The sequence below is a fragment of the Cryptococcus neoformans genome, assembly GCF_000091045.1.
Source record: "Cryptococcus neoformans var. neoformans JEC21 chromosome 9 sequence".
Lineage (NCBI taxonomy): Eukaryota > Fungi > Basidiomycota > Tremellomycetes > Tremellales > Cryptococcaceae > Cryptococcus > Cryptococcus deneoformans.
In genome coordinates this window covers 680,001-700,472 of record NC_006694.1, presented here as the reverse complement: position 1 = coordinate 700,472, position 20,472 = coordinate 680,001, and the positions used below count along the sequence as shown (strand labels likewise).

The 20,472-nt window shown below is 47.7% G+C and overlaps 10 protein-coding genes and 2 pseudogenes across 11 annotated transcripts in view; 6 read left to right on the top strand and 6 right to left on the bottom strand.

The window, feature by feature from the left end:
* Positions 1–48: 48 nt before the first annotated feature.
* On the top strand, positions 49–663 carry CNI02590 (expressed protein). Its single transcript, XM_572688.2, has 3 exons — positions 49–62; positions 99–184; positions 235–663. The coding sequence occupies exons 2-3, from the start codon at positions 99–101 to the stop codon at positions 365–367; spliced, it is 219 nt and encodes a 72-aa protein (XP_572688.1). The 5' UTR covers positions 49–62; the 3' UTR covers positions 368–663.
* A 216-nt stretch (positions 664–879) lies between these two features.
* On the bottom strand, positions 880–2,559 carry CNI02580 (annotated as a pseudogene).
* CNI02570 lies at positions 905–2,665 on the top strand (annotated as a pseudogene). The gene is made up of 8 exons: positions 905–1,169; positions 1,224–1,297; positions 1,350–1,472; positions 1,529–1,563; positions 1,657–1,719; positions 1,773–1,857; positions 1,918–2,073; positions 2,137–2,665.
* Positions 2,666–3,226: 561 nt separating this feature from the next.
* On the top strand, positions 3,227–4,436 carry CNI02560 (conserved hypothetical protein). The gene is made up of 3 exons (XM_572692.2): positions 3,227–3,738; positions 3,805–3,977; positions 4,027–4,436. The coding sequence occupies exons 1-3, from the start codon at positions 3,279–3,281 to the stop codon at positions 4,390–4,392; spliced, it is 999 nt and encodes a 332-aa protein (XP_572692.1). The 5' UTR covers positions 3,227–3,278; the 3' UTR covers positions 4,393–4,436.
* An 800-nt stretch (positions 4,437–5,236) lies between these two features.
* CNI02550 (vacuolar protein sorting 41, putative) lies at positions 5,237–9,213 on the top strand. The gene is made up of 14 exons (XM_572694.2): positions 5,237–5,781; positions 5,832–5,922; positions 5,975–6,116; positions 6,172–6,428; positions 6,478–7,159; positions 7,213–7,316; positions 7,371–7,463; positions 7,510–7,637; positions 7,696–7,978; positions 8,036–8,146; positions 8,197–8,274; positions 8,329–8,448; positions 8,502–8,814; positions 8,864–9,213. Exons 1-14 carry the CDS (start codon positions 5,366–5,368, stop codon positions 9,160–9,162), a joined length of 3,117 nt encoding a protein of 1,038 aa, XP_572694.1. The 5' UTR covers positions 5,237–5,365; the 3' UTR covers positions 9,163–9,213.
* On the bottom strand, positions 9,186–10,137 carry CNI02545 (hypothetical protein). Its single transcript, XM_024658738.1, has one exon. It carries the CDS (start codon positions 9,876–9,878, stop codon positions 9,435–9,437), a length of 444 nt encoding a protein of 147 aa, XP_024514409.1. The 5' UTR covers positions 9,879–10,137; the 3' UTR covers positions 9,186–9,434.
* Positions 10,138–12,033, bottom strand: CNI02540 (conserved hypothetical protein). Its single transcript, XM_024657839.1, has 7 exons — positions 11,893–12,033; positions 11,720–11,776; positions 11,546–11,658; positions 11,183–11,492; positions 10,837–11,109; positions 10,629–10,765; positions 10,138–10,545 (listed from the first exon to the last, which is right to left on the bottom strand). The coding sequence occupies exons 1-7, from the start codon at positions 11,959–11,961 to the stop codon at positions 10,509–10,511; spliced, it is 996 nt and encodes a 331-aa protein (XP_024513531.1). The 5' UTR covers positions 11,962–12,033; the 3' UTR covers positions 10,138–10,508.
* Positions 12,034–12,237: 204 nt separating this feature from the next.
* On the bottom strand, positions 12,238–13,559 carry CNI02530 (hypothetical protein). The gene is made up of 2 exons (XM_024657838.1): positions 13,400–13,559; positions 12,238–13,342 (listed from the first exon to the last, which is right to left on the bottom strand). Exon 2 carries the CDS (start codon positions 13,318–13,320, stop codon positions 12,373–12,375), a length of 948 nt encoding a protein of 315 aa, XP_024513484.1. The 5' UTR covers positions 13,321–13,342; positions 13,400–13,559; the 3' UTR covers positions 12,238–12,372.
* A 171-nt stretch (positions 13,560–13,730) lies between these two features.
* Positions 13,731–15,103, top strand: CNI02520 (conserved hypothetical protein). The gene is made up of 8 exons (XM_024657837.1): positions 13,731–13,894; positions 13,953–13,961; positions 14,011–14,082; positions 14,129–14,283; positions 14,334–14,390; positions 14,445–14,638; positions 14,688–14,873; positions 14,931–15,103. Exons 1-8 carry the CDS (start codon positions 13,753–13,755, stop codon positions 15,040–15,042), a joined length of 927 nt encoding a protein of 308 aa, XP_024513533.1. The 5' UTR covers positions 13,731–13,752; the 3' UTR covers positions 15,043–15,103.
* On the bottom strand, positions 15,088–18,013 carry CNI02510 (conserved hypothetical protein). The gene is made up of 4 exons (XM_572864.2): positions 17,642–18,013; positions 16,850–17,591; positions 16,519–16,801; positions 15,088–16,468 (listed from the first exon to the last, which is right to left on the bottom strand). The coding sequence occupies exons 1-4, from the start codon at positions 17,962–17,964 to the stop codon at positions 15,132–15,134; spliced, it is 2,685 nt and encodes an 894-aa protein (XP_572864.1). The 5' UTR covers positions 17,965–18,013; the 3' UTR covers positions 15,088–15,131.
* A 606-nt stretch (positions 18,014–18,619) lies between these two features.
* On the bottom strand, positions 18,620–19,706 carry CNI02500 (hypothetical protein). The gene is made up of 5 exons (XM_024657836.1): positions 19,469–19,706; positions 19,335–19,410; positions 19,085–19,273; positions 18,948–19,045; positions 18,620–18,889 (listed from the first exon to the last, which is right to left on the bottom strand). The coding sequence occupies exons 1-5, from the start codon at positions 19,649–19,651 to the stop codon at positions 18,815–18,817; spliced, it is 621 nt and encodes a 206-aa protein (XP_024513485.1). The 5' UTR covers positions 19,652–19,706; the 3' UTR covers positions 18,620–18,814.
* Positions 19,707–19,856: 150 nt separating this feature from the next.
* Positions 19,857–20,472, top strand: part of CNI02490 (expressed protein) — a 2,406-nt gene continuing 1,790 nt past the window's right edge. Inside the window, exons 1-2 of the mRNA XM_024657835.1 lie at positions 19,857–20,406; positions 20,455–20,472. The exon at positions 20,455–20,472 is cut by the window's right edge and continues 1,023 nt beyond it. Of these exons, the coding sequence (XP_024513486.1) occupies positions 19,871–20,406; positions 20,455–20,472 (554 nt within the window). The 5' untranslated portion in view covers positions 19,857–19,870. The remainder of the gene's footprint in view (positions 20,407–20,454) is intronic.

Here is a 20,472-nt window from a genome sequence, read left to right as displayed (position 1 = left end):
CGTATACCTCGCCCTCCCCCGTCCCACTCATACACCACACATCCACTCGCACAACAGAAGAGGTAGGCATTTCTCCTTGCTGCCCAGCTTACGTCCAGATGCCAGGTCCCCTTTACCGTGATCCTTGGGCCGCCCGAGAGGCGTGGCGAAAATCCCCCATCTTCAGCAACAAGGCCATGTTCCGGTGCGTACCTCTTTTGTTCTGCAATCGACATCTTTCTAATGATAGTATAGGAGCATGTTCCCTGGTCTCGGCACAGCGATCGTTGCTTTCACCGCCTATGTTATCTACGACGACTTTTTCGCTGCCAAATCATCACATGGCCATGCCCACGGCAAGGAGCACCCAAAGACACTTGCGATGTAGGGATGGAAATGAGATGTAACATTATCTGCATACGCTTCGTATGGTGTGTGGTCAGAGATACGATGGATGCCGGGTTGCAAATGCTGGTGACGAAGACGATGGGATGGGATAACTTTTGGCGCCAGTTGGGATGGTGCTGTGGCCAGTGGTAATGCTCACATTTGAGGGAAAGTGCAGAGAATAGCTCGATATTATTTATTGTTATTTTCAACGGTGAACGCCGCTGGGTGTTATTTAGTATTTAATTACGTTATTTTCATCGGGAACGCCGCTGGGTGTTATTTATGATATTTTCATCAGGGAACGCCGCTGGGTGTTATTTACTGTACTACTGTGTTATTTGTTGGCGTTGTTTGTATCGGCGAAGACCCACCGGATGTTATTATCTAACTATTATGCTTAGCCCACTCGGTGTTGTTTTTTGCTATTAATTAATCATTCATGGCGCGCCGCCACGGTGTTATTTATATTCCTTATTTGCGGCCGCTTGGCATCATCAACGAAGAACTTTGTCACATGTCGTTCTCCCATTCTTCTGCGTCATCGGGGTCATCTATTTGTTTTCTTGCTCTCCTCTCTTTCCCACCACCTCTGTAACCCGTACCCGTACCCGTACAATGCTCCTCTCAGTAATTACTCCTCTCCTTCTGGCGGCAGCCTCATATGCCCAGCAGTCGACTCCTAGAGTACTCGTCTATAGCGCTACAGCTCCAGACGGCTACCGCCACGATTCTATCCCAACTGCCATAAACGTTCTCGGTCAGAATGCTGACAAGTATGGTGTCCAATTTGTCTTTTCCGAGTAAGCATATCTTGTTGGCCTTGTTCGTGATTTCACACGCTCACACGAAAGCAGGGATATGCAGATGTTCACCAACGAAACTTTGAGTGGTTTCGACGGTGTTATGTTCGTTTCCAACTCGGAGGAAGGTGTGCGACTCCCATTCACATGTGAATAGTATGCTGATTTATTGCATCCAAGTGCTGGACGCACCTGGCAAGGCTGCTTTGCAGACGTTCTTCCAGTCCGGAGGAGTTTACACCGGCGTGCACTCTGCATCTACTTGTCTGACCGACGACGTCAACTATGGACTGGCTTTGGGAGGTAAGCTCATGCCGTAAAGCGCACGTACGAATAATGATTGACCGGCATATGCACAGCCTTCTTCGACTACCACCCCCCACTTCAAACTGCTGTACGTTTTTTATTTTTATTTTTAATTTTCTTTTTTGGTTGTTGTTCTTTGTTTTCACGGATATCAGTCAGTAGATACTGACACAGGGACCAGACATTTGAAAGGTTGAATACTACTCACCCCGCTGTGGCTAATGTACCTGATCGATGGACCTTCGTAAGTCTTGCACGTTATCGCTGGGGGCGAACGTTTATGAATACCAACTGTAGCAAGAAGAAGTCTACTACTTTTCGACGAATCCTCGAGACAACGGCGCTGTCGTTATCTTGACTGTTGACGAGACAAGCTACGTTAGTACGTGCAGCCAAATTCAACAACTTGCGAGGCATCAGATCTTGACTGACCTTGGTATAGACAACGGCAGCTCACAAGGTGATTACTCTAACATCCATGGATCCCCTCACCCAATCGCATGGTATATCGAGTCTCCCCTTTCTGCTCAGCCTTTCGCAGAGTCGGTTTCCAAAGCTGGCCGATCCTTTTACACTTCTTTGGGACACCTTAACTCCAGTATGTTCCCCCTTTGATCACTTGAAGTAAGAATTATTGAAACTGATATGTTTACGATATCAGCATGGGAGGATGAGACCTTTATAGGTCACCTCATGGGAGGCTTGTTGTGGGCTTTAGATGGAGCTTCAACTAAGGCTTACGGCGTCGGAGTCGTCGGGAACGCCACCGCTCCATCCACCAATCAAAGCACTGCTACTGTCGGCGGCTCTTCCACGCATGGCGGATCGACTGCTGCTACCACTGCTGTAACCGCTGTGGCCGCTTCTGGATCCAGCAGCTCGGAATCTAATGGCAGTGAACAGGTATTACCCAGTAGCGTCCTGATGGCGTTGGGTGTAAGTATCCTCGGGGCCGTTTTCGGGATGGGTTTGGCGCTTTAGGATATGTTGATGGCAAGCAAATCGTTCCAAGGGGGTGGCAGCGGACACTGGCTTTCGTTCTTTATATTTCGACATGTGGGGGGCATCGGACAATAAGTATATAGTTTTTATGTTTTGATATGACGATGGGACAACGGACAACGAATTATATTATGATGTTTTCATATGTATGTCTCCTGTACTCTCATGGGACAGGCAGATCTTATTGCGAAAAGTCCCGATATGTGCTTTCCTTTTTCCACAAACAGCAAAGTCTCTGCCATTAACGCAGATGGGTGATCACACAGCAGTTTGCCGGGAGATTAGGTTATTTATTTTATACAGCTTGCTTGCCGGGCCGTTCCTCATCGTCGGCAGTGCAACCCTATCATCATTGTGAGATCTAGACATGAGATCCCCGCGATGCTTGCAGAGCATGATTAGGCGCGGGCTAAGCTAAAGAATTGCGTGAACATGGGAATATAAGGCGAGGCTTCCTTTATATAGCAGAGACGTTGCATAGTGGGAATCTGCTGCAGCAGCTCTGTTGTGAAGATGAATTGACCGACCCTTCCGCTTGCCTTCTGACCACCATTACCGCCACAAGTACACCGGATCTTTCACCAGCACCGTCGGCCACCCGTCCTATTACAGACTCATGCGTCATGCATAGTGTGGCTTGTGTAAAAGACACTCGAGCAAGAATTTGAGTGTGCTGAATATTTCTTGCTGTATTTTGCGTATTTTATCCAAGAAAGTGCGTTCTCTCGTCGTCGGCAGCATCTTGAAAACGTCTTGTATCATCTCATCTCTTCCGCATTCCGTGAAAAAAAGGCAGCCACCATGTCCCGTCTCCCCCGTCTCTCCACGCTCACACGGGCTTTCCGCCGTATGCACACAGACGGCCGACAAATCGACCACAATGGCCCATCCACCCCTCCCCCACACCACCATCCCCCCGCCGATCCCTCTGCCCACGCTCCTCTCCCTCAACCAATCATTACCGACGCTCCCCCTCTTGCTACCCCAGAGCCTCGATCCACAAAGAAGGGAAAGCCCATATTCACCCGAGCTGCTCGTCAAGTCACCGTTCATTTGCCCAGCGGTTATCCCGAACCAACAAAGTACCCTCCTCCCCCGGAGTACTATGAAGGTTTGGAAGAAAAGCGGAAAGAACCTCACCCGCTCTGGCAATTCTTCCACGTACCCGTAAAGTCGCAAGGAAGGCCAACAGATGTTTACCCGAGTCAGGGGTTTGGTAGTTTGGAATCCCTCGCGCCGGAAGATGCAAACTTGCACAGTGGTGAGTCTTTTTCCTTTTGAGCTGTTCCCGGGCAGCAATAACGCAGGTACTGATACGATATAAAAGGTCGAGCTTGGACAGCAGCAGAATTGAGACAAAAGAGTTTCAAGGAACTCCACACTTTGTGGTATGTTCTTTTGCGGGAGAGGAATGTGCTTGCTACACAGAGGGAAGAGCGACGGAGGTTGGGTATCGGATCAAGAGTAGATGGTGTCTTGAACGCCAAGCGTGGATTCCGAGTAAGCTGTTTTTTGAGCATCTATTTTAACAATCGACTGATTCAATCAGTGTCGAAAATCAATGGCGAGGATCAAGTACGTTCTCAACGAACGGCGTCTAGGTCTCATCGCCGCTGCCGGCCCTCATCTCCCCATCGACGCACCTCACATCCCCTGGTCATCGTCTCCGACCACCGACCCCGCAGGAGCTACCGCTGCTATCCGAGGCGAACGTCCTGACTCTAAACGTATTGCCGAGTTTGAAGGTGCGGGCTTTGGTGGTGGTAGCAGGCAGTCAGAATCGTTTATCGAGGATGAAGACGTTGCGGAGGAGGAGGTTGAGGCTAGGGATGAAGGTTTCGGAGGAGGCAAGGAGGCGGAAAAGTTTGTGGATGAGGTCGAAGTCAAGGATGGCAAGGTGGAGAAGAAGGAGTAGAGCGGTGCATTGAATGCACATTTTTGGTCACTGCTGTGATGTCTAACAGAGGCGCTGGATTTCTTTGGTTTCCACTTACATGATATTGAATTCATCTCCAGTCACAACCACAGTTAACGATATAATGAGTCTTCAGATACTGTACTAACGACGTAAACGTAGGATTTTCTACAAAAGTACAGAAACAGGCAACCCAGACGCCGTCGAAACAACTATTCCAACCCATTCTTTCAAATCAGGCTATCAGGTCATGGTTCATCCTAGCCGACAGTCTACATGAACATGACAGGACTTATTAAATGCCACAGCAACGCAAATTTCAGCAACGAAAATTAGTATAGCGAGGGATGGTTTCCCACCAGGCAACATTGAGAGATGATATGGTTGACTGTTGTAGGTAGAAGAAGTAGTAGTAGCATATCGGAAAACGATGCCGAAGAATTATTTGCAGTGAGTGGGAAGTCATTTTCGTTGAACGTCCGGCACCAAGACTCAGCTCTCATATCCAACCAGAGTCAGATAAAGGAAAGTGGGTTGGGATCAAAGTACTATGGATATATATACCATGCGGACATATTATCTATTAGCGGGCCACTACATGTAATGGAAGTCATTCATGGCTTATGACGGACTTCGTTCGTTCCCGCATGCGCCCGACTGTCCGCAGACTCCCTGCAGATTTTCTGCTGACTTCCAGCAGTCTGACATCCTGTATATAATATGACTATCATACTCATGCATATCATTCCAGCTTCATTCAATACATATGCATGCGATATCCTGAGATAGCCGCACACATTCGTTAATGTGGTATTTTGTGTACAGCCAACAAACTGAAAGTGGAGGCAGACGACGTCACGCGCGGGCGAAAGAGGCTACGAGTATGGCGAGCACCGACAGACGATGGATGAAGTGCAACTCGACTCGCTGTATATTTGTAACCATCGTATATACCTTATAAAGTCATATTCTCATGTCCTCGAGCAGCCACTCGAGTTTATCACCTCCAAGCAAACCAGCATTTGTCCACGATACCCCCGAAGCTGGCCCCTCCGTCCAATCACTGCGGTCTCGCACTTCGTCCCTTTCCTCCACCTCCAGCTCAGTCTCTCGGAAGGGCAAAGAGCGCGCCAGAGTACCCAACGGAGATGATTTGGATAGTGAATTGAGCGAAACTGAAAGTGGGGATGAAAATAGTGAGGAGGAGGAGGAGGAGGACGATGATGAAGAGAAGGAGGGGAGTCAAAGCTCTGAAAGAAGCGGACATGAGTCGGAGAACAAAGATGGGCCGAGTACCAAAGAAAAATCAATTGAAGATGATGAAGAACAAATCGAAGATGACGATGAAGAAGATAGTGAGGAATCGAGTGACGAAGAGGAGGAGGAACCGTGAGCCATCAGCCATTCCATAAAGGTCCATGTCTAATCCTCGTATAAAGAGCACTCAAGTACAGCAGATTAAAAGGTCGGATACCAGAGATCTTAGCCAAAGACTCTGCATCTACCATATCGGTGTCACCAAGATCTGTTGTTAGTTTTGAAGACGGTTGTTCACGCTCCTACAGACTGACAAGCTACACAGGCTCTAGGGACACACAACGGAATGGTTCACATCTTGAGTTATGAAGGCGTCAAAATCAACTCGTTCAGGCCGCATGCAGCGAGTGTGACATGTTTGCGTATGGATGAGAGCGATGACTTTGTTGCAACGTCAAGTGTAGAAGGTAGGCCTTCAGTTTCAACTTCTTTTGCCATGTTCGAGACTAAAATTATGAACAGGCCGTGTGGTGATTCATTCTCTCAGCACACCGGAATCTTATGCTTTTGACTACAAGCGTCCCATGCGTGCAGTTGCCCTTGAACCAGATTTTGCCAAAAAGAAGTCTAGGGCATTCGTTTGCGGTGGTATGGCGGGCAACTTGATCCTACAGGAGAAGGGATGGATGGGGTATAAAGAGCAAATTCTCCATTCTGGAGAGGGACCTATCTGGGCTATTGAATGGAGACGGAACCTCATCGCTTGGGCTAATGATCTTGTAAGCCCAACGGTATATGTAATCGGATTCATGCTGACCGTCAATATAGGGAGTGAAGATCTACGATACTAACACCGGCCAACGAATAGGTTACATCGATCGCGGTGCATCTGCGCCTCGTGCCGAGCTCTTTAAATGCACTCTTCAATGGAAAGATGATCAGACACTTCTAATAGGCTGGGCGGATCACATCAAGAGTGTTCGCGTCCGCTCCCGTCCTTCAAGTCAGGCCTCTGGAAACCTTCCTCCCTTGACGGTCGAGATGACGGCCATCTATCAAGTCGATTGCATGATCTCTGGTATCGCGCCTTTCGGAGGCTCATACGTCATACTCGCATACATCGCGCCCGACAGATATGAAAATGAGGCTACCGATGACCCCATTGAACAGCGTCGGAAGGCGGCAAACCGACCGGAATTAAGGATTATCGATAAAGGCGAAGAAACCAATGCTGACGCACTGAGTCTAGCCAATTATCACATGTATGGCTGCAATGACTATTCATTGGTCAAGTCTCAGAAACCTGGAGAGGAAGCATTCTTAGTCATCAGTCCTGCCGATGTCATTGTGGTCAGACCAAGAGATGAGGCTGACCATATCGAATGGCTGGTGGAAAAGGAAAGATTCCAAGAGGCGTTGGAAGCAGCCGAGGAGATGCAGAAGAAGCATGGTAGTGCACTGGACATGAAGGGAATTGGGTTAAAATATATGCGACACCTCGTGAGCAAAGGTGGGCATAACGCTACCCAAGAAAGTGGCCTCTTATGCTGATTGATATTGCAGAGCAATTCGAACAAGCTGCAGAGCTTGCACCAAAAATCTTGGAACAGGATGTGGCGGCTTGGGAAAAATGGATAGACATCTTCGTGCAACATCAACAGCTACCTGTAGGTACTTCTATCATTATACCCACTATATCATACTGACTAATAGTATTCTAGGTCATCATTCCATATATCCCGACACAAAAGCCTAGGCTAGGGAGACGTGTGTACGAGATGGTGTTTACACATCTTTTGATCAACGACAAACAGGCAAGTCCCAATTAATCTGGAAGAACGGGACTAATACGTATAGCAGGCTCTTCTAAAGGTCATCACATCGTGGCCGACGGAAATCTATGATCTCACAACACTGGTTGACGCCATCCAGGGAGAGCTGCAGGCTTCCCATGACGATCCAGTTTTATTAGAGTGTCTGGGTGAATTGTACGTGGGAATTCTCGAGACCGGTTCTATACCGGCATGGACTGACAACGTGCAACAGATATCTTATCAACCGCCTTCCTGCCAAAGCTCTCCCGTACTTCCTTCGTATCCGCAAACCCTATGTCTTTGACCTTATTAGAGAACACAATCTTTTCACCGCGGTTCGAGACCAGGCTCTGCAACTGGTTACCTTTGACCAAGAACGAAAGAAGGCCCAGGGCAAAAGGGAGAACCAAAGAGGCGAGAAGACGGATGATGCAGAAATGGGGAGTGTAGAAGGTGACAAGAGCAAGCATGGAGCTGCGATTCAGTTACTCGTTGATCATGTCCACTCTATCCCTGTGCGTCAAATTTCTCACTAGCGAGTGTCATACATATTGACAAGCCGTTTATCTCAGATCGAGAGAGTTGTACACCAGCTTGAAACTAAGCCTCACTATTTGTACATGTATCTAGACGCCCTTTTGGATAAAGATCCACAATACTCTTTGCCATACAGCGACAGAATGGTAAGTCATCTATTACTATAAGGCTTGAGCGCTTCAATTGATTTGATTAGGTTGAGCTCTATGCTGCGTATGATGTCGACAGACTGATGCCTTTCTTGCGTACAAGTAACTTCTACGACCTCGAGAAGGTGTGCCATCTCTATTATTATCGATGAATACTGCTCATCACCAGTCCCTTTTAGGCCTATGCTGTATGTAAAGAGCGCGATTATGTTCCAGAAATGGTTTTCCTCCTCGGCAGAATGGGTAACAATAAGCGAGCGCTGATGCTTCTTATTGAGCGTCTTGGCGATGTCGAAAGGGTGCGTACCTTATTGGTCTGCGACCCATCTGTTGCACTGACGCAAAATCCCAGGCAATTGAGTTTGCAAAAGAACAAGCCGATGAGGATCTTTGGGAAGACTTGTTGGCTTATTCGGAAAGTCGACCAGATTTCATCCGTGCTCTTCTAGAGCACGTTGGCGCAGAGATCAACCCCATCCGACTCATTAGTCGCATCCGCAATGGCATGGAGATCCCTGGACTGAAACCCGCTTTGGTAAAAATCTTGCAAGCATCCAACCTTCAGGTCTCTTTGCTGGAAGGCTGCCAACATATTCTAAATGGAGACTGTGCCGGTCTGATGGGCCAGCTGCAAAAGGGTCAAACTAATGGTCTGAAAGCGTCATGTAGGTTGTTTTGCTCAGCCTAGGTTAGATGTTGCTAAACCTGGAACAGTTACGAGCACCTGTGCGGTGTGTTCAAAACCTGCCTTTACGAACTCACCATCCCTTGTTTTGATTTACCTCTGTCGACATCTTGTCCATGCGGAATGTGTGCTTCCTGAAGGGGTAGACCTACCAGTACGGCAAGAAAATGCTTCAGTCGCGTATTTGCTGGCAGATGAGGGCCGTATGGGCGGCCGTAGAGGCGCAGCGTGGAAGGCAAGAAATCTCGGGGCCAGGTTGGGCTATGCAGCGGCGGTGAGGGTCCGAGTCAAGCAATGTCCGGTGTGTGAGAGCAAACAGGGACATTAGATAAAGGGCACTTAACCTAAAAGTTTGTATCGTTATGCATTTATAAAAGCTGTATAATAAAATCCCCATGTTATTTTCAATCCCTGCTGCACTACCATTCCATGTCCCACATCCATTTTAGCATGCCTGCTTGTAATATCTTCAATTTTGCGCGAGCACTACCCTCTATCCTTCTGGTGAAAGACTTCTGAACTCTTCATTTTGATCTCTCTCGTTTGCGTTCTCCCTCGGATGCATCTCCGCATCACTCGACGTCTCCATCTTACGTAACCTCAAACGTTCCCACTTGTTGCAGAACTGTTATCCCATCCCAACTTTGCACTCACACCCCTTCCCATACCCTCCAATTTCTGCAAACCCGTATGTTTCATCTCTAACCAGGCATTGGCTCCACTTCCAGTACACAGCACAGATGACGCTATCAGTGTTAACCCCACCAGAAGCAACGCTAATGATATGAAGGACGATCGGAGAGGACGATGTCCGGTTTGGGGTGATGGAAGACGTGTTGGGGGTAACAAATACTCCGTAGAGTATGAACTGCCGGTATGATAACGTTGGCGCTTTGGTTTAGACTGCGGGCGTTCACTAGACGACGAGGGGTAGAATAGGGTGGCAGAAGGAAGTAAAGCAATGTCTTCCGAAGAGTCGGATATCGGTGTGGAAGGAGTGATTATGACAGTGGGGAGCAGATGCTGGGTAGAAGCATCTGTCATGCTGTGATCCAGTAGGATAAATATAGAGAGCAGGGTAATGTGGCTGGTTATTGTACAACAGAAGTCCACTGTACTGCTGGCTCGCGTCAAGCGATAGACAACGGAGTGGCGAATGGAAACGGGGAGTTGAAAAACAATCGCCGACAAAATAAATGGGTGATTCGGCTTGCGAGGACGTTGCGGCCAGCGCTTATCGACTCGAATTGTTTTGTGCTCGTCGTAAAGACAGAATAGTTGATTTTAAAGTGGCTGGATTGGAAGAGAGAACGAAGAAAAAGGAATATCAAAATCAGCAGATTAGAATAAATGCAGACGTGTCCGCGGTGAATTATTTCTCGGAGGCTTCTCGACGCGTCAAACCCTAATGTTCAATTGCATTAAACGGAAAAAGGAAAAATCACGTTGGTTGGGGCAAATGTACGCATGCTGGAAGCGACGATATGGTTATCACTGCCAGAACCGGCATTCCAACGTGTTTTCTTTCTTCCTATGGTCAGATCACCGCATTTGCTGCTTGATCGGCTAGCATACCCCAGTCAAATAGTGCCCATAAAACGGCGGACGCTGTCGTCCATGCTTCAGCAGGCTGATATATTTGTGTTGTCGCAATCCATTATATTTTGGGCACCTTTAAAACGCATTGCTTCTATATAAACGTAGCTTCACTCTGCGACGGGGATGATTAGTATAGGCACTTTAGGATGCCTATAAAGTAGGTAATAGATGACAGTGAATGGTCAAAGAACTCACTTGTCCCGGACAATCTCCAACTCCGTCTCCCCATCGTCCCCATCGCCTTTAGGCTTTCCACCACCATACAGACGTGCCTCACCCGCGGCCGTCCAGGATGCGATATCCCACCTAGCCCAGCCCCATGTCTCCTTTATCTGTGAATACAGTTAGCGCCGGTACCTTATTTGTTTATCCAGCCAGAGCGGATATCTCCACATGCGCTTACCTCTGGCTTCTTATGAGGAGCAACAACTATCAGCCAACGTGCTTTCCCACTCAACTCAAAAAGCAGAGCAAACAACTCTGAGGGATTGGTCACTAAGTGAAGAGCGAAAGAGCAAATGATGATGTCCCAAATTGGCTCCGAGTTATTGTTGGGATCCTCAGACCTGGGAGAAGTCATTGCACTTGTAGGTGGCAGAAGACCTTGAGCAAGATCCGTAAACGATAAAGAATGGCAGGGCCTAGAAGTGCGTTCTGTGTAAGCAGGGGAAGTATACTACAAATGAAATATCAGTACCAATAATCCATGTTCAAGCGGCTTTATTAATGAAGAACCAAAGGGTACGTACAGGGTCTGTGGCAATAACGTCAATTTCGAAACCTTCGGGCAATCTGGCTGGAATCATGCTCCCAAACACCTGGTTTCCGCTGGAGCTGACTTTGGCAGATGCTGTTGGTTTCGGAGGGGGGACAACAGGGCGACGGACATTGGGAGGGACAAACGCTTGTCGAGCCGATGTAGATGGCGCAGTCGAGCGTAAGAGGGCTAAGGGGTCGGGAACGGACAAGCTGGGTTGTGAAGCAGACGAAGTAGCCTCTGCAGAGGCGTTAGTTGAGCCTGTTCGCGCCCATTCAAGCAAGCATAGAGTCCCTTCCCCACTGTAATCAATCCATTAGCTCTGCGTTCATACACACTAGACGGTTCTGCTTACCTTCCAGCAGCCATATCGAGTACTTTCAAGTTTTTCCGCCCCCTCTTTTCCTCTTGAGAGAACATATCTCGTCCCTCTGCTTCCCACCATCGATTCATCAAGGCCCATACAGCCTATGATGCTTAGCACATTACATTCTACTGGGAATCATAATCAACTCGAGCTTGCACTCACTTTTTTGATACCAGGATAGAAAGGATTGCGATATGTTGCTGCCACTTTTCGGTAGTACTACAACTGAAGTCAGTTTAGTTTCCTGTAGATTTTGAAGGTAGACAGGCCCATAATGACGACCAGATGCTCGTTCACAATGAAAAAATCGGGTCAAAAAAGTAAATAAGGCTTACCTCGTCAACGCCATGTTCGTTGTAATTGTCACGCATGGCGTGTGAGAGATTTCTATGTACCGCCTCCATCACTCTCTATTTCTTCGTGCTGGCCTTTTAGAATGTTACACAAGTTTTGGTTTCTGTTTAAAGGCTCACGAGGTATCATACAAAGTGATAATATCAGTAGGAATTTCATTTCGTTCGCATTGTCGATCATATAATATTTGCTAACTTTTTTTGTCGTGGGGGGGCCTTCTGCCAGATTTTATTTGGTTGCGGTTAATAATCGTAGCTTTTATTTGTCTGACCGGAATTTCGAATTCAAAAGCGTCCATGGTCATTGAAGAGACTGCTCGTGAAGCATGGAGTACTGATACATTACGCAAGCCCAAAAAAAGCATAGTGATTACAATGATTAAAATACGGTCTACGCAGGCGCAACTTCACTACAAACACCCCATCTTGTAACGACTTCCGCCGCCGCCGTACTGATACTGATTACAACCCCATCGTGGGCAACTCCTTCTTCCTCCTGCCAATCAAATTCTTCACATCAACCATATTAGCCAGGCAATCTGGAAATTCCTTTTGAATTTTCTCCAAGACCTTCCTAGTAGGTGTTCCCTTGTTCACCTCCTTGTAGATTAACTCCTTGACTTGCGGGGTAATAGTCTTGTGTCGGACTTTCGGGTTGTCTTTGGGTAATATTGGTGGGTGATTATGAGTGTTCACGAGATCAGACATAGGAACATAGTCCCATTTTTGCTTCTCATCGTGGTAACGGTGCGGCTTGTAATTTTCATCCCGTATTGTCACCCTCCAATTGCAACCAGTCTTGCCTGTTCTCTTTCCTCTCTGTCTTACTTCATCATGAGTAGGTCCCCTGGTACATCTGTATTTCCCTCCCTTGACACAAGCCATGGTGATGACATGGCGATATACATCTGAATGAGTGATGGTGACGTCAAAGTTGTTGGCGAGAGCGTAGGCGCGGATGGCCTCTTCCGCTTCTTCTCGAGAAAGCCAAGGACCATGGGGAGGGCTAGGGGCAACAAGAGTAGCTTCAGCATCAGGCAGTGTGTAAGAAGAGGCCTGAACAAGGACAGAACATGGTGGTTCGGCACTGGCAGAGGCAGCGTGCACTAGACTAGATGGACCAGCAACGGCGTTGTTGGAGGCTTCGGCGGTTGGCGAGGGACTTGCTATGTCGGCCAAAGCTTCAACAGCAGAGGAGTCTACAACATGTGTGCTTTCTTGCGGCACAGGGTCACTGGCAGTGATGGCTGCTTGCAGAGTGGAAGGACCTTGGCCGTTGCTGCCGTTGTCAGATTCCTTTTCAACGGAAAGAGTAACTGCCTGGTCAACTACGGCTTCGTTCTCATCCATCAAGGCGGGATCGATGACAGGCTCTTCGGCGGCGGCGAGAGTGGGCACCGTCGCCGACATGCTTGGAGATAGTCACGTAAAGCTGTGTGGAGGTTAGCAAAGGCGCGTCAGATATGGTGCCGCTTCATGAGCAACTCACGCCTTGATATGTGAAAATTTGATGTTTCTCCGCAGCCGACAGACGTGGATAGTGGTGTGAAACTATGAGGATACCAGGAGGATGGACAAAAGGGTATTGGCTGGGTTTTATATGAGTATTATGGGCCGAGTGCGTCTTTGCGGGAATAACGGCTGGTGGAAAGCGAAGAACGAGCACGGTTTGGGACACCCCACCAAAGTTGAGGTGGCAAGCGCAGAGCCGCAGATCAATCATTTACGTAACATACACCTCGGGTTATTATTTTGGACGCGTCTGTTGCGAGTGTTTTTGCTGGCTGGACGCGTCTTTTCGTTTTCTTCGACTTGCTCAGTTTACAATCCAGCTACTCAACAATGTCCACCCCTATTGACCCTGTAAACTTGGATCCTGTTCCTCCATTGAGTGACTCTTATGTCTTCCACTCGTCTCTTCCCGCTGCAGAGCAAACTCCCGGGGAGGGCTGGATTATGGGTATCGATGAAGCAGGTCGAGGCCGTAAGTCGAATACTTGCCTTCAATATGGAGCGTGCAAAGCTGACAAAAGGTATTTTAGCTGTACTTGGTATGGCAACTGTATTAATTACCTGCCACCGCTCGCTGATACTGTCTAGGACCAATGGTGTATGCCGCAGCTTATTGCCCTTTGTCATTTAAACCTATCTTGGAGAGCATTGGTTTCGACGGTGAGTAAGATGGTATCTAGGACACAGGGATATTGATGATCATCAGACTCTAAGGCACTATCCGCTGAAACTCGGCAGACCCTCTGGGAATCTTTTGGCGTCCACCCTCCCTTGTGTTATTCTTCGTCAACCTTATCGCCCCAAGACATTTCATCCAACATGCTCCGTAAAGTTCCCATAAATCTCAATAGACAAGCAGAGGTAATCGACATATTTCATAAAGTATAGAGCACCCCTGACAATGATGCTAGGATGCTACAGTGGGCCTGATCCAGGCAGCCTTAAATAGAGGCATCAACGTTACTGAGGCGAGTTTTTCCTGTTCTTTGGCGGCATCTTGTTGGTTGACGATATGTCTCAAGTGTTACGTCGATGCCCTTGGCCCTGCCCCTCAATGGCAAGCCAGACTTACTGCAATATTTCCTACTATCAAATTCACGGTTTGCCCCAAAGCTGACAGTCTATTCAAAATCGTCGGTGCTGCATCGATTGTGGCCAAGGTCACAAGAGATAGATATGTCCACGGCTGGGTTGATCCTGAGGATGTCATCCATAGGTTCGTCTCTTCCACTGATCGCAAACTTGGTGTTCACCTGTTTGAACAGTGCTACCCATATCAAGTCACAAGACGAAGAGGAAGTTATAAGAGGCAGCGGTTATCCATCCGACCCGAAGACCCAAGCGTACCTTAAGGGATCCATAGATCCGGTATTCGGCTACAAGGGCATTGTCAGATTTTCGTGGGCAACTGTCAAAGTCCTCCTCGATAAACAAGGTGTGGAAAGTAAATGGTCAGCTTGATTATCATGGAGTCGACTTTTGATTATGACTCTGATCTTAACATGCAGGATAGATGACACTACGCAACGCTCCGCAGCAAATTGGTTCGCGGCTGATGCCGACAACGAGCGACCGAAGGTTTGGAGAGATCTGGGTATTTCTTCTGTGGGCGAGCTTTGAGTAGACAGTCGGTAGACGGTGACAGGCATTGTTTCCAATATTTTGTACAATAGGCTATGCATACCATGATACACAAAAAAAAAACGCATCTAGACAACCTTGCCATCTCTCAACTTGCTCATCTCAAGTCTAACCTCTCGGTCCCAATGCTTGCTACCCAAAACACCAGCCTCCCACCAACTTGTTGTGAAAGGATTGACCAATTGAGGATCATCTAACTCTGGTCTGTACGCTCCATCCGCCATCCTCTCCTCAGTATCTAACAAGCCCTCGATCTTAGGTTCCTTGCTGAGAAGGGATCGAGCAAATGCTATCGCTTGCTTGCCGGTACGGGGAGGGAAATGCAGAGCACACTCAGTAAGTCTCTTGGCAAACGCCGCAGATCGATTAGCTGGCGATCGAGAGTGACGAGAGAAGAACGAAGCATTTAAGCATCGGAAGAGGAGTGCGGACGTGGATAGGGTGTGGACAGCGCCAGAAGAGGATTTTGTGGAAGCTGGAAGGAAAGGAGGGTCCTCAATACCAGTGTCAAGGCACAACGGTCGAAGAAGAGAGAAAAGCTGGTTGATGAAGTCGGAAAGGTCAATGTTGAGCGCCTCTCCCTGACCTGAAAGAAGGTCAAAGGCAGTAGCGATAGCTAGTAACCTGTTTCGGATACGCTGGCTGGCGCCAACGACATCCAATTGCTGGGAAGATTCATCTTCGCTCTCTTCTTCTTGCTTGTTAGTGGCATCAGATAACTGCTGATCTGCGATGATCTTGCGAAGAACAACAAGCAGGTCGCGGAAGAAGTCAATGTTGATGAAATGGGAGTAAGTTGAGATACCCTCCAAAGCTGCTGGCAAAAGAGGTGTACGTTTTGGGTTCTTGAGGATGGAGAAATACAAGACAAAGAGGTTTTTGAGAGTTTCAGTCTGTACTCGGGCCCTTTCTTCCTTGTCAACCTCAGCCTCTGCTTCTGCCATTTCCTTCTGAACTTCCTTCATCTCCCTTTCCCGTTTTTTCTGATTCTTCGTCGCCCACTTCTTCCTTTTCTCTGATTTGAACTTCTTTCCCTTGATCTCGTCCTTCCCTCCCTTTTCCTTGTTGCTGCCCTTTGCGTTCTTACCTCGCCGCATCTGGTCAAGTTCATCCTTGAGACGAAGGTGAAGAAGACAGAAAAGAACATTAGGATGAACTTGGAAATGGCGTTCCTTGATCATTCGCGCAATCAACCGGACAAGCGTTTGAGAATGCTGCCCCGAGATGTCATCGCGGAACACACGAATGAAAGTTTGAAGCACCAGATCAGAGTCACCGTCCCAGCTACGCCTGCCGAGTCGACCGACAAGGACACCCATAATGTTCTCGCTAAAGTTGAAGTGGGTGACAGATGTCAAAAGCTCGCACATACACCTTAAACTGATAGTAGCGAGATTCGTTTTGCCTTTTAAAAGACCATTAATACCTGCCAACATGCAACCATTGAAGACTTACTCTTGATCTCTGCCTCGAGCATCTTCAAATAACCCTTGTAGCTTTTCACCAACATCTTTTCTCCTTCTCTCAATCTTTTCACTTCATCCCTAACCTTCTCGGCTTCTTCAAGTGCTGTCAGCTCACGAATCCTATAGCCTGGAATAAGATCTTTGTAAACGGCCAGTTGAGAGAGGAAAACTAGACCTCGAATAGAGGCTGGGACGGAAAGAGGTGGTTGCCCTTCTTCAAGCGCTGGGACAGTGGGGAGGCCGAAGGAAGACAGCCTTGTAAGGACGGGGCCCTAAGGTCTCATTAGATATCGTCCCTATACTCCACATCATGGACATACGATGTCAACAAGTTCTCCCCCCGCCAGGATTTCAGAACCCAGTTGCGCCACTTGCTCCTTTGCAGCTTCCAGTCTCTGAACATTCTTCCAACCCTTCCTGCCTACAATCTCTGCAATACCCATCCTTCCAAATTTCCCTTTCTGACTTGCCATCCTCATTGCCTGTGCCCCATCATCACTGTTTTCCTCTTCTTCATCAACCTCATCTGTTTCTTCGTCCTCACTTTCAGCCTTAGTTACTGGTTTCTTGGGCTGAGGGACAGCGATACGGGTTGAACCTTGGACCATCTGGATTTCACCAGTAGGAAGTTTGATAGGCAAACGACCGACTTCAACAGAATCTTCCTCAGGCTCCTCCGGCTTAGCAGCCCATCTTGATCGTCCAGCCAGCTCATACTCGGCTTCTTCCTCCTTCTTCTTGCGCTTTCTACGCTCGGGCTCGTCTTTTTCCTCGTCAGAGCTGAAGTCATCAAAGGCAGCAGTGACATCCACGTCGTCCTCGCTCCCTGAAAACTCGTCCTCATCATCAGACTCCAGACTTTGATCGTCTTCCGAGCCTAAGTCAACATCTGATCCCATGTCTGACTGGAGGTCCGAATCGAATTCGGGATCGGAATCGAATCCGTCGCTTTCGTCGGAACCCGGTTGTCGTACTGAGGTTTTTGACTTTTGCTTTTTAGATTGAGGTATTATCTCTCTAGTTTTGGCGAGTTCATGTAGACGTTTGGTTTCCTTCACTGATCTACTATGTTGTCAACGGCAATAATGGAACAGCAACGGCTAATAACCTACCGACTCAAAGCAGTGGTATCTATTCCAGCCAAAAACGCCGCATTCTCCAGGCCTAAACCCTCCTCTTCTCCGAGGTTTCCGAGCATGTCGCTACCCATCCCATCATCCTCATCACCAGATCCTGTGGCATAAACACTCTTTGGTACTGGAATTGTTTTCTGGTCACGAAGCTTGACCTTCTTCGGTTGATCAGGCTTGCGTTTAGGTCGACCATTCACTTGGGTGTTGTCTTCTGCAGAAGCAGCTTTGGCTTTTTTAGGGGCGGGAGGCTTGGAAGCCGGAGCCTTACGCTTTCCGAGTGCCTTCGCTCCAGGCTTGCCCATGTTTGCGAGTATAGATGAGTGTAAATAATGGATGTATCGAGAAACGACTCTTGTTCACTGAAAATGTTCAGAAACCTCCACCTGACTTTTTGGTTTGATTCCGTTGAAAGCCCCATGTCGGTGGCTGCCGCATATAAATAATAATGGATGATGGTGAGTATTAATTAGTAGTGGAGGTGCGTCATTTGATTGTTAATACATTAAGTAAGTAAGGCCTTCGCTCTTCGTTTCTTTGAATGTTATATCCATCATCTATGCAGTAGTGCAGTAGCCAAAGAACCTTCCTCTAGACACAGATAGCCCAATATGTCCAAGGTTCCCAACAAACCTCCCAAGATAGAACCCTCCCACGTCTATCTTCAGATATCGCATTCACCCTCTCAAATTCCCTCGACCTCTCTGGATAATCCACCTTGGCGGCTGAAATATGTTGGGCAAGTGGGTGAATTAGAAGGCGAGGGTATATTTGAGGTGGTTCAAATAGACGGGCAGCCAGTCAAAAAGGATGAAAATGTTTGGACACAAAAAGAGAAAGTTCTGCTTGAGAAGGTGAAGAATGCTGTGGGTGTAAAGAGCGTGACGGTACTACCTGAAGTCAGACAAAGGAGCAAAAGGGAAGAGTTTTAGGTGCAAAGGGCATGTCTATATGTAAGGATGGGACAAAGCTGCATAACTGTTGAGACAAAGCTGATATCGTACAACAGAGATTATGATTAAACGCGAAACATTGACGTCTAGGCGGGCCGCCTGGATTCTCTTAAACATATGTATAAGCCCCGAATCTCGGACAAGGACCCAATGCGCAAGGAGCAATATATATATATATATATATATAGGCCACTCATGCAGCTCATAAGGGCATGCTTGTAATTTCATCTCGAACCGCCTGAGCGCGTTGGGCACGCTGCAGTTGCAGGGGAGCAGACTGTAAAGTTGAATACCCGTTAGTAATACGAGCACATTCGTTAAAAGGTATAACGTACCTTGACCACTTCTGACAAGTTGGATGCCACTGTTTGGAAAGTTTCTCTGACCTCATCGTGGCGAAGAGGTTTAGGTATTTCTTCTACTTGTTTCACATCTGCAATTTGTTAACTTGGACAGATCTAAGGAAACGTACCATTTTCCTCTTCTAGTTCATCGGGCAACCACTCTGCCTCTGTTCTTCTCATCTCTAAATCCACCTCCAGTCGATTAATGCTCTCTGGCATCTTTTTGCGCCTTTCAGCAATGCGGGTTTCATGATCAACCTTTTCGGTGTGAAGACCCCAGATTTTACGATCGAGAACTTCGTCGAACCCTTCGGTAGCTAAGACATGTAGCATTAGATTACAATGGAGACTTCAGTGGTGACAATAATGGCAACGCACCTTGTACGAAATCCTCATAATTTTGACCATTTACTTGCAAGTTGTACTTGCTCATCTCAAACATCCTCTCTTGTATCTGACGTGGATATCCAAAGATGAGCTCATTCAGGTAAGTCATTATCTACTCCACTCACTTGAGCCAGCCGAGCCTGCAACTCTCTCCTCATGGTCTTTGCTGCATCGCCATCCTTACCACCTGGCATGGTGGATAACCGTGTCTCCATCACTTCCATCATCGCATCTGACACATTTTTCTTCACTCGTAGCCAGTCTGGTTCACTGTCTATTACAATTCTTGAGAGAGGTAATTCAGCCATTGTAGATGATCTATCTAGCACGAGAATAAAGCAGGAAATCAACGACGGATTTCGTTAAAAGTCTTCTTGCTTCAGCGGGTTCGCCGCTGTCCACTGTTTGTTTTGGCAGACGCGTCAAGTGGTTTTACGTAACACTTACATCAATTGGTGCGCGACTGCCTGTCAGCTCTCTTTCCCGACTTTGTCTTCCAACAACCATTTCATCCTCAGACCTCGTTGATGGACACTGCGAAGCGTAATCGGCTGCTTACCCGCACCCAAACAGATACGGAAAGAGCTAGTCGCTGGTGGGCTGAAGGAATTAAGGCTTCAGCTTCCGCTTCATGCGATTTATCGTCTGTCCTCAACTCGCCCAGTAAACGGAATCGTGCTATGGAGGAAGAAATCAAGCGTTTGAATGAAGAGCTCGTAGCGACAAGGAAGGGATATGAGAGACAGATGGAAGAGGAGGCTAAGTTAAGCATGAGTCTGCGAGATCGGATAGGCAGACTGGAAGGAAAGTTCAGAAAGGAAAAGGCGAAGGTGGAACTCGCACAAATAAAAGAAAGCGAGATGAAAGTTTCTTTAGAGCTGTTGGAAGACCAGCTAAAGAGAGAGAGGGAGGATTGGAGCAAATACGTGCACGACCTAAAGGCAACGCTAGCAAAAGAAAGAGACGAGAAAAGAACATTACAGGAGGAGATAGACAACCTAAAAAAAGAGACGAGCAGACCAGCTGAAGTCAGTGCAGTACCTCCAAGCGATCTCTTCATGAGGTATGTTGATTGTAGCTCGGCAGGATGTTACTGACCAATTAGTGTCAGTCCTCGGGCATTACAGCC